Source organism: Lepus europaeus, chromosome 10 (genome assembly GCF_033115175.1).
Source record: "Lepus europaeus isolate LE1 chromosome 10, mLepTim1.pri, whole genome shotgun sequence".
Lineage (NCBI taxonomy): Eukaryota > Metazoa > Chordata > Mammalia > Lagomorpha > Leporidae > Lepus > Lepus europaeus.
In genome coordinates, this window is record NC_084836.1 from 95,552,027 (window position 1) to 95,563,419 (window position 11,393).

The 11,393-nt window shown below is 53.6% G+C and overlaps 1 protein-coding gene across 1 annotated transcript; it reads left to right on the plus strand.

The window, feature by feature from the left end:
• Positions 1-4,889: 4,889 nt before the first annotated feature.
• PROKR2 (prokineticin receptor 2) lies at positions 4,890-10,915 on the plus strand. The gene is made up of 2 exons (XM_062202290.1): positions 4,890-5,347; positions 10,219-10,915. Exons 1-2 carry the CDS (start codon positions 4,890-4,892, stop codon positions 10,913-10,915), a joined length of 1,155 nt encoding a protein of 384 aa, XP_062058274.1.
• The last annotated feature ends 478 nt before the right edge of the window (positions 10,916-11,393 follow it).

Sequence of the window (11,393 nt, forward strand, 5' to 3'; positions counted from 1 at the left end):
TGATATTGCTATGTAAGTGGTATCAAATATCTGTGTAATTTTGGTTTTACTTTATATGTGCATATTATATGACATGAGTAATCTATGTCATATCTGTGCCTCAATTTAAAAGTAACCACAGGGGCTTGTGCTGTGGTATAGCAGGTAAAGCTACATGCCTGCCATGCTGGCATCCCATAGAGGTGCTGGTTCAAGTTTCAGCTGCTCCACTTCTAATCCAGCTCTCTGCTATAGCCTGGGAAAGCAGCAGTAGATGGGCCCAAGTCCTTGGGCTCCTGCATCCACGTGGGAAGACCCAGAGGAAGCTGCTGGCTCCTGGCTTCAGATTGGTGCAGCTCTGCCCATTTCAGCCAACTGGAGAGTGAACCAGCAGATGAAAGACCTCTCTTTCTGCCTCTCCTTCTCTCTGTGTGTAAATCTTTCAAATAAATAAATCTTTAAAAATGAAATAAAAGTAACCATATTAAAAATCCCTCCACAGTGCCACCACCTAGAGATGATCGTGGCTAGCACCTGGTCTCACTCCAAGGCTTTTGGTCATTATGTCCTAAGTACCTGGATTTGAAGCAGCTCTCATGACAGTCACCGTCTTGGAGAGCCTGGGTGTGTTGATGTGCATTCTCTTCACTGACAGTTTTTAAAGCGTGGGTAAAATTGCTTAGCAAGAACAATCCTAACTGGGGTGACCTATCTGGGTGACCCTCAGACACAATGAAGATGCAGGGGTAGAGACTGAGAGAAGATCAACTCCACCACTGAGTTCTTTGTATTCTGTCCACACCCATCCACTTGCCAAAAGGTCCGCCATAGGGTAGGAAAGTGCTGCCTGCAGAGGGAGAAGTGGAGAGCCTTCTACTGTTAGGAAAGCAGCAACAATGGCTGCCGAAAACAGCCGACGGAGCCAGCCCCTCACCTGGGAAACTCCAGTCCACCAGATGGGCCCCAGAGAGGCCACGATGCTAACCAGCCTAGGAAGGTGCTGTCTCCAGAAAGCTGACAATTCATACCCAGAGCTGCAGAGTGGAGTATTCGCTCTTCAACTGCAGGAGACGCGCAGTGAACTGCAGCTTCACCGGTTACAAGGCTGGGTTACTTTATGGGAATGGACACACCCCAAGGAAAACAATGAAAATGGAGGAGGGCTTTTGCCATTAAATATAAAAAGTGGGCAGGGAGGTTGGAGTGGAACCAGAAAAAGGAGCATGGCCCCTTTGGGGCATTCCAACATGGACACTGGCAGGCTTGCGTCTTCATGTCCTATCTGTCAGTCCATTGTCTGTTGCTACAGCAAATACTTGAGACAAAGTCATTTATGAAGAATAGAGGTGTAGGGGCAGGTGCTCGGTGCAGCAGCTTGAGCCACTGCTTGGGGCACCTGCATCCCCATATCAGGTACTACTCCACTTCTGAGTCAGTAACCCAAGGATTCCCCACTTATAGGTTCCACCACCTCCCCTTAGTGCCACTCTGGGGACCAAGCCTGCAGCACAAGGACCTACTAGGGAAACTCAAGCCATATACAAACCACAGCAGGTAGGAAAGGCAGAACCACAGAGTCTCACAACCCAAAGTGTTGTCACTGTCGTCTACCCACAAATTTTAAATTGCCAGCCCAGTGGACTGAGTTCCATCTGGGATGTGTCCTTCTTGGCCTGCAGAAGTTTTTTGGTTTTTTTTTTTCTTTATTTGTTTGCATTAACCCAATAGAGTATTTATAAAGTGCTCAAATCCCAGATTCCCTTGAAAAATTAGAAGACCTGACCACGTGGAGTCCACATTCTGACCTGTCAGTAATGAACAGGGTTTCACACTGGAAACCCTTTAGGTCTTCTGTGTCCTGTCCCAGCTGGGAGTTCCAGCTCTGCCCACCCCGAGCTTCCCAGCTACCAGTCCTTGTAGGTCAGTGGACCCCAGGAGGCCATAGGAGCCTTTGGGAAGCAAAGTAGAAGGTTCCAGCTGAGGCCCCAGTGCAACTGTCTTAGGAGAGCCAAGGGAGCTGCCAGTGTTGGTCACCGGAGAATTTGGGTGAGGACCTCAGGGTGGGAGCTTTGAGTAGGGCCAACTGCTCCAAGCCCTGGTTTCCTCCCGGGGGTCTTCCTCCTGCTACACCATCCCCGAGGCTGCACCCCCAGCTCCTGCTGAAGGAGTCACCTTGGAGACTGGCTGTGCACCTGCAGAAGACAAGTGCTTCGCCCCCACCAAGGTGACCCGGATAGGGCACCGCAGCCGCGCGCAGAGGAAGGTGTTCAGTCTTTGGAATCGCACCATGGACGCCCAGCTCCTGCGGTTTCATCCATACCCCTGCGTGAGAGCATAGAAACCCCGGGTCCTGGTCAATTCTGCCGCTTGGGGACCTGCACCAGAGTGGAGGGAGCTACGGTGCCAGGCGCACCAACCAGCGGGGCGCGGCGGGGTGCGGGACCCTGCGCCTCTGCGCGGATGCAGGCGGGGGACCCCCGGGCGGAGTCGAGCGCGGGGCGGAGCGCGAGGGCCCGTGCGAGACGGTGGGCAGAGCTGCGGGGGCGGAGCGCTAACTCCAGCGGGAAGAGGGAGACCGCCACGCGGCGGGGAAGCGCGCTGGGGCAAGGAAAAAAAGGGAGACGCACGCCCGGCCCCTCTACCCCCGACACGCACACACTCAGTGCGCGGCAAGTGCAGGAACCGAGCGTCCCGACCCGCGCGCACCCAGCCCGCGATCCGCGCTCGGGCCCCTGGCAGCCAAGCGCATGGCGGAGAGTGGCCGAGGAAGGTAAGTGCTCAGGTGGGCGCAGTCCGGCCTCGACGTAGGTAGGGGAAGGAGAAGGCATCCCCTAGGCAAAGGGCTCCAACGCCCACTTCGGTCTCCCGGAAATTCGGACTGCTTTGCCTTCCGTCCCTCTCGGGATGAGCCTGGAGGGCGAGCTGGCTCCGGGAGGTGCCCCCTGTACCCTCCAGCAGCGGGCAGGGGGCTGTAGGCTGGCGCGGGCGGGCGCGCGCGCGAGGAGGGAGCCCCAAACCACAGGGAGGAACACGGCCCCTGCACCTGCCCGAGAGGGGAGCAGAGGAGAGCTGGCAGCGTCCTCCCAGCGCCCTGCGTTGTCTTGCGGCGCAGAGGCCCCACAGGCTCCAGCTTCTCCAGTCGGCACTTCCGACTTGGGTCTTACCCTTGGCCGAGCACGCGCGCGCTCGCGCGGGGAGGGTGACACGGAGGAAGGACAGAGGGGCGGCTAGAGCGGCTCGGGCATGGCCAGGAGGACATCCTGCGGACGTGAGGCCGGGAGCTGGCCCTCCTGAGTGCATGCCTTGTCCTCCTGGGCCTCGGGACTGGAGAGCCGCGGAGTGTGACAGCCGATGGGGACACAAGTCCCGCTTCTCCGTCTCCAGCTGAGTGGCGTCTCTGGGGATTGAGGTCTCGCGGGGGACCGAGAGGCGACCGCAAGGGATGACATCTATGGGTGCGGATGCCACCGACCGCAAACTTCACCCCCTCAGAGGTTTCCACCTGGGGCACACGGCTGGAGCGTGCGCCACAGCGTGGGGTGTCGCCAGCCTCCTATGACTCTTGTCTCTTGCGGTCCGTTGCTTGCCACCTGCAACCCGCCGGCCGGACACCTGAGTGGTCTTCTGGTGTGCGAAGGGATGTGGCCTCCTGGCACCCCCCCCTCCCGCCCCAGCCGGTCCTGCAGGTGTTGGGTGCAGGTCCTTCCCTCCACCTGCTGGTGTCACCTTGCACCCTGGGGCACCCTGTCTCCCAAGGGTGCAGTCCTTCAGAGATCTTTTTGGTTTGCTTCCTCTCCAGTGGGCACTTTGAAGTACTAAGAATCTGGGGACTTAGGCGGGGAAGGAGAGTTCCACACTCAGAGCCTCCTGGGTCCCCTTTCCCACCCTTGGGGACTGTTTTTAGTTAAGCCAGGCCTCGGCTGCCACCACTTATGGGAGTCACAGACCTTGGAGTGGGGCAAGAGATGGTGCCTCCCATGCATGGTTGACTCTGGGTGGGGGTCTGGAACCTGGTGAAGAGGGGAGGGAACAGATCCAAGTAGTGGGGGGCAAGGAGAGGGCACAGATAAAGGACTTCTGTAGCTGGTTCCCAAAGAGCAAGGGGACAGCAGAGAATTGCTTCCACCCACACCCCCACCTCCATCTGCAGCGTCCCAGTCAGGGCCACATGCATGCATCCAGCAGATTCCCAGCGGCCTCTGCTATGTGCCAGGGCAGTGGGAATTTGCTTTACGGGAAGACTGGGGCTCTGAGAACATAAATCACTGGTCCGGGATGATTCAGCCTCTCCATGCAAAAATGGGTTTTGTGATTTCCAAGTCTGTGGTTTGGTCAGGACAAAGGGGAGCAATGGCCTGCTTGAAGGAAGGACCCTGGAGAACCCCGGCCCTCCTGCTTCAGTGCCCTTGGCCAGCAGCTGGCCCAAGAGCGGGATGGCTGGAGACGCCGGGGCCAGGTGCCAGAAGCAGTCTTGGGAAACTTCCAGCAAGCCCCTGTGGGGGCTGATGAAGTGGTGAGGGTTGGGGGCTGCCTGGGACTCCTGGGGAAAAGGACAACAGTTGCACATTCTTTTTGGTTGTTGCGGGGTTGTCCAGTCCATCCTGTCCCCTGGTCTTCCTGACAGCTTGGCCTACAGGGAAAAGTTCACATCCCTTCTCCCCAGCACCCTGGATGGCTGTGAGGGTGGGCAGTGGGTGACCGGGATCTCTGGAGGAATGCTACCAGATGTGGTGCACGTGGCCGACTGCTTATGTCTCCTTCCAGGACCCAGCATGGCATGTCAGTGCTCCCCAGGGATGTGGGCAGGGTGCTAGGCTCACTGTCGCTGTGAGACCAAGGTCTACAGCTCCAGCTCGGCACACTCGGACCTTCTGCAACTCTCTCATAGTGCTCCACCTGCAGGCATCACCATGGCAACCCAGAATGGAAACACTAGTTTTGCACCCAACTTTAATCCGCCCCAAGACCATGCTTCCTCTGTCCACTTCAACTTCAGCTATGGCGATTATGACCTCCCTCTGGATGAGGAAGAGGACATGACCAAGACCCGGACCTTCTTTGCAGCCAAGATCGTCATAGGCGTGGCCCTGGCAGGCATCATGCTGGTCTGTGGCATTGGCAACTTTGTCTTTATCGCTGCCCTCGCCCGCTATAAGAAGCTGCGCAACCTCACCAACCTCCTCATTGCTAACCTGGCTATCTCCGACTTCCTGGTGGCCATCATCTGCTGCCCCTTCGAGATGGACTACTACGTGGTGCGCCAGCTCTCCTGGGAGCATGGTCATGTGCTCTGTGCCTCCGTCAACTACCTGCGTACCGTCTCCCTCTACGTCTCCACAAATGCCCTGCTGGCCATCGCTATTGACAGGTGAGGACATTGGGCAGGGGTCAGGGACCGAGGCCAAGACAGGCTGCTGGTTTCCTCACTTAGGCTCTGGTAGGCTGGCCCTGGATGCTCACTGATTTGCCAAGGGGCAAGAGGAGACCTTGCTTCTCCAGTTGTGTTCTGGTCCTCTAAGTATGAGTAAGAGTGAGGCTCCTGATGCCCCAGCTCTGGGCCGTGCCCCTAGATGCCAAGTCTGCTTCAGATACAGCCACCACCACACAACAGCAATGGCATCAAGCACAAAGGCAAAAGTAGAAAGTTCAGAACAGCTGCTGCTTAAAAGCCACGTGACAGTTAACCAGGGCAGCTTCCAGTCATTTCCTATATACAAAGTTTTTCCTGTAACCACCACCCAGATTGAAGCATAAAACTTTCCCATCACCTAGAAAATATCCTTAGGCCCCTTACCCTCCCACCCTAGGCAAACCATGGACCTGATTTTAATCCTGAGTTCTGACTTGCCTAGTCTTTAATGTCACAAAACAGGACTCAGACACTGTGTGCTGTCTTTTCCAATGACTTTGTTACAGCGCTGGTTTTAAAATAAGATAACTTGCTTTGTTGCACAAAATTCCCCAGGGGAAATGAAACAAACTCTCATTTGATGCAAAATCAGGTTTCTGGGCCCCACCCCAGCCTCCTGAAGGGGAATTCCTTTAGGCTGGGTCCCAGGAATCTGCATTTGTACCCAATCCCTTGAGTGACTCTGAAGCTCACAGAAGTGAGAGTCATCCCTGTTCTCCTCATCCTATTGAAACCTCTGCCTTCAAGTGCTGGTTTTGTTTTGTTTTTTTGTAGCATTGGGGTCTCTTGGGAAGCAATCATCCTGGTACAGTGTGGCAGGAAAGAGTCATCCTTTTTCACCCCAAACCAATTCTACCCAAGTCAGCCTCTGAGCACCCTTTGAAGTTCTGGCTTCCCTCAGTCACCTACACAGGAAAAGCTACCACCACCCCATGCATCTCCCCCTGTCCCACCCTCCATCAGCCCACCCTAGCGTTCAGCCCTGCACCAAGTCCTGGCAGTTCTCCCTCCAGCATCATCTCTTGGCAAGGCATGGCTGGATCATCATGCTCTTCTAACCTGTCCATTCCTCACCCCCAGCAGCTCCTGCTGTCCCCTGAGATCCACATTCACCATCAGAATATCATCTTCTTCAAACATCCCACTGCTTACAAAATCTCTCAAAGTCCCAGAGCCTACAGAATACAGAATACAGAGCCAAATCCTGCACCCAGTACTCTGTGCCCTTTGCAATCTGATGCCAATCTCTCTTTCCAAACCCATGCTGTGTAACAAGGTACAGAACCTTTTCCAAAAGACCATGCATTTCCAGTGTGATAACCATGACTTCTATCTTCTGTCTCCACAGTGCATAGCACAGAGCCTTATATCTGAGTCCTAGCTTGAGTTACTTCCAAAACAGACACTGAGATGCTGAGATAAGGATTTGTGTGCAGGCAGCACAGAGGGTACTTGAAGGGGAGGGAGATATGAGGCATAGAAGGGGAGGCATTGTAACGACAGAGGGTGCATTATTAAACAAGTCTCCATTCGGAGCCAAGGTGGACCACAGCTGAGAGTTCTCCCAGGACTGAGAGGTGAGAGGTGGGGTATTCACATACCAGTGCTCATAAATCACAGGTGAAGGCTACCCTGGGAATACCGTAGTGAAGAGGACTCTGGAAGCCCTCAGCAAAGAAACGTAGATGTTGGCAGATGGGCGTGGACAGGTGTCTACTAAGATGACAAGAGCTAATGGACGAGAGAGGGACACTGACAGCATCTTCTCCAACCTGGGAGACCCACAGCAGACTTCTGGGTCCTGCCATGTGCCCAGCCTATGTATGTGGAAACACAGAGCAATAGAAGACGTCGTCACTGGTGGCCAGGAGCTTTTCTTCCTCACCAGCACTAGACTTATGAAACATAAAGACCAGTGGAGAGATGTGTCACTGTGACCCTTGAATTCCACTAGGAGATCCCATGGCAATGTGGCTCTGTGCAGCCTGCAGCTTCATGAGGCTCTCTAGGACTAACCAGAGCTCATCCCAGCCACTTGCTACACCTCAGATTATTAACACGCACCATAGTTGCTGGAGATCCCTCACCCATCCTTGGGACCTTGTGTCACTGATACATGGGAAAGCTTCATGGAAAAGATGGTGAGACTCAAGGGTGCTGCTCTGATCACCTCCTGTTCACCTCATTTTGAAGGGGGCATTGTCTCACCTAATAATACAAGAGGACCAGACACGTGACACTTGATGATGGACAGCTGAGATTAACAGCAGGGACTCTGTCACATGCGCTCTAATTAGTCATACTATCCACTATGCAAGGCCACCCAGGAGTTGCACTTGGGAAAAGAGCAGACAAGTGGGGGCTGTAGGTTTTGTAGAGACAAGAGGGTGGAGTGGCCCCTGGTCCCCGTGGAGGACGTGATGGACTTGTGTGAATAATTTTGTGAGCTGGCAGGGAGAACCCCGGTTAGGCTGAGGATTGTGGATGCAGCTGGTCAGTTGGTAGCAGGATGGGGATCCTTTCCTGCCGGGTAGGAAGGTACATCTGGCAGGGGCAGGGGAACCCACAGCCTGGAAGGCTCAGAGATGCCAAGGCAGCATGTGGTGTTTCAGGCCTGAGGATACAAGAGCCGAGTAAGTAGCAACCCTCTTTCCTCATCAGGTTCAATTCCAGTTGAATCCAAGCAAAGTGGTAAGGAAGATGGACAGACAAACGCTTAGCTTTGTCCTGATGATGCTAGTTTTGGAGAATGGGGCTTTTATCTGTAGGCATGCGGCCCAATTCACGATGAACCCCAGAACCATTTAGGGCTGAGTATGGTGACGCAGGTCAGGTGGGAACAGCACAGTGCACACCCTCCCTACCCTGGCCACGTGCACTTCAGTACCACTTAGTGAGACAAGTCCATCCTACAATGTAGAAATACCAGAAGGGCCATCTAGTGTCACCTCTGTGTACTGCAGCCAGAATAGCCGGCTCGCAGGGAAGGCCTTGAGAAACACATCCAAGCAGACAGCAACAAAGGCCTTGCAGCTTCCCTCTTGCTAATGAACAAGCCATGGTAAATGGTCAAGTTAAACAAACCATCCTCAATTCCAGCATGCTATATGTAGATGTAACCTGATCGGAAACCTGCAAGATGGTCAATAAAATTATTATCATCCCCACTTCCCAGATGAAGAAGCTATATCCCAGGAGCATGGCTGGAATCCAGATTTTCTAAATAACTTCTAGGCAGTGTTCTTTCTGATTTGTTTGGTACCAACCTTAGTTTTAGAGCATCCTACAGAATGAGGAAGGTGGTATTCTTCATTCTTCATTATTGCCCAGTGAAAACTTCATTAGACCTGTGATGTCTGTCATCTCAAGCCACTAAGTTGTGGTCATCTGTTACAGCGGCAACAGGAAATGAATTCACTCGGCCAACAATGATTGCCAGATGTCCCTGTACTGGCTGAGGAAGGGACAGCCCCATTGTCCTTCTCTCCAGCTCTGTGGGCCTTGTTCCACCCAGTCTAGTCACGTAGGTCCCAGTCTGGCAAGACTGGGTCCCAAGGATGGGTGAGGATCTCCAGCAACCATGGCGCATGTTAATAATCTGAGGTGTAGCAAGTGGCTGGGATGAGCTCTGGTTAGTCCTAGAGCCTCATGAAGCTGCAGGCTGCACAGAGCCACATTGCCATGGGATCTCCTAATGGAATTCAAGGGTCAGAGCCAAGAGAAGATAAAACAACCTCCTGGCTGAAATGTTGGCAGGGACAGGAAGAAATAGCATGGCAGAAGGCCTTCCTAGCCCCAAGAGAGACTTGGGGAGGGGGGGGTGGCCAAAGGGCCCAATTACAAAGCAAAGGTAAGTTGGATAGAACTTTCTACTAGCAGCTTCCTGCCCGGGGCCCCACCTGACTCAGGTACAGGCACACATTCAGCCCCAGAGTTGATCTGTTTCCTCACCCCATAAGAGGTAAAGAGATTGCAATAGGTGTTGTTCGGTGTCTGGAAAGAAGATATTCAATCCACACAAAGGAGCTCATTTCCCAGAGAGGGTTCCAGGCTCCTTCCCAGACAGTGTGGCTCACTGGGAAGAGCAGGGGGAAGCCTGATGGAGTCAAAGTGGCACCTTCTCATGTGAGCTTCAGAGGGCCTGGGGAGGTGCGTGCAGATGCTTGGCTTCGGGAGCCTGGATTCAGGCCCCTGCAGAATGTGAGCTTGGGGAAGACATTTAATCTGTTTGATGCAGGCTGACACCTGGTGGGCAGGGCTGACAGCCTGCAGACCCTGACAGAGTACCACCCCCACTTCTCTCTCAGATGCAGGACCCCTCCTTCCCTTTAAACTGTAAGATAATTGAAATGAAGACCCTTGAGCATTACGTTCTTAGGCAGAATGGCAGGATTGAAAATGAGTTGTATAATAGGACTCTTCATAGTCGTGGTTTATCTTATGGAACATCTTCTACGCACTTTGTAAACACTGTCATATTTCCTGCATACACCAGCCTGCACAGATGTCGTCCCAGGTTCCATTTGAGGAAATAAGTATCAGAGAGATTGAGTAATTCATGCTAGACCCCTACCAAAGCTGATCGGGGAAGAAGCCAGGGCAGAATTTACTCAGCCTGTTTGACCTGCAGCCTGTGCTCTCTCACACCTCTCTCCCAGATCCAAGAACCAGATGATGTTGCTAGAATAAAATGAAGATCAGAGAAGCTGTTGATGGATACATGGGGTTCACTGTGCCCATCAGGCAGGTTTTGTGTTTGGGGTCAGTTTAAAATCAGTCATGTGTCCAAGCACACTTCATGATGGCCGTTGGCTTCTGTCCCCCGCCAGGTATCTCGCCATCGTGCACCCCTTGAAGCCTCGGATGAATTACCAGACGGCCTCCTTCCTGATCGCTTTGGTCTGGACAGTGTCCATCCTCATCGCCATCCCGTCAGCCTACTTCACAACGGAGACCGTCCTCTTTATTGTCAAAAGCCAGGAGAAGATCTTCTGCGGCCAGATCTGGCCAGTGGACCAGCAGCTCTACTATAAGTCCTACTTCCTCTTCATCTTCGGCCTGGAGTTCGTGGGCCCTGTGGTCACCATGACCCTGTGCTACGCCAGGATCTCCCGGGAACTCTGGTTCAAGGCCGTGCCTGGCTTCCAGACGGAGCAGATCCGCAAGCGGCTGCGCTGCCGCCGGAAGACGGTGCTGGTGCTCATGGGCATCCTCACGGCCTACGTACTGTGCTGGGCGCCCTTCTACGGCTTCACCCTCGTGCGCGACTTCTTCCCGACTGTGTTTGTGAAGGAGAAGCACTACCTCACTGCCTTCTATGTCGTCGAGTGCATCGCCATGAGCAACAGCATGATCAACACCGTGTGTTTCGTGGCGGTCAAGAACAACACCATCAAGTACTTCAAGAAGATGCTGCTGCTCCACTGCCGTCCCTCCCCCCAGGGGAGCAAGTCCAGCGCCGACCTTGACCTCAGAACCAGTGGTGTGCCCGCCACCGAAGAAGTGGACTGTATCAGGTTGAAGTGACCTGCTGGTGTCTCACGACTGAAAACCCAGATCCAGTACTCAGAGCGTCACATGCCACCCACCAGGTGCCCGGCTGCACGGGGAGGGACAGCTGTGTTGCTGATTCTAAGCCAGGACCTACAAGGAAAGTAGATGCAAACCACAGCGGCTGACACTCCCTGATATCTGCTGAACACCTACTGTGTGCGCAGTTTTGGCCACGAGATTAGACACAGGTGGCAGCAACTGACACAGAATCCCTACCGCATACAAACCACACCAATGAGATTAGACAAGGACAATAGGAGCAAACATTTACTGATATGCACAGGCATTTAAAAACAAAACAAAACAAAAAGCAGAACCTAGGAGTTGTCAGACTATGACCAGATATGGTTAAATGACTAGACAGAGACCACAAATGATCATCCAGACGTACCCTCCTTACTTCATCATTCTCTGTCCTAGTACAGGTACGTCAAAGGGTTATAGAGGAAGG

Excerpts from the sequence above, each read along its gene's own strand:
- PROKR2 (XM_062202290.1), top strand. The coding sequence starts at position 4,890 with ATGGCAACCCAGAATGGAAACACTAGTTTTGCACCCAACTTTAATCCG. Across the intron at positions 5,348-10,218 it reads CTGGCCATCGCTATTGACAG|GTATCTCGCCATCGTGCACC; the intron begins GTGAGGACATTG and ends GTCCCCCGCCAG.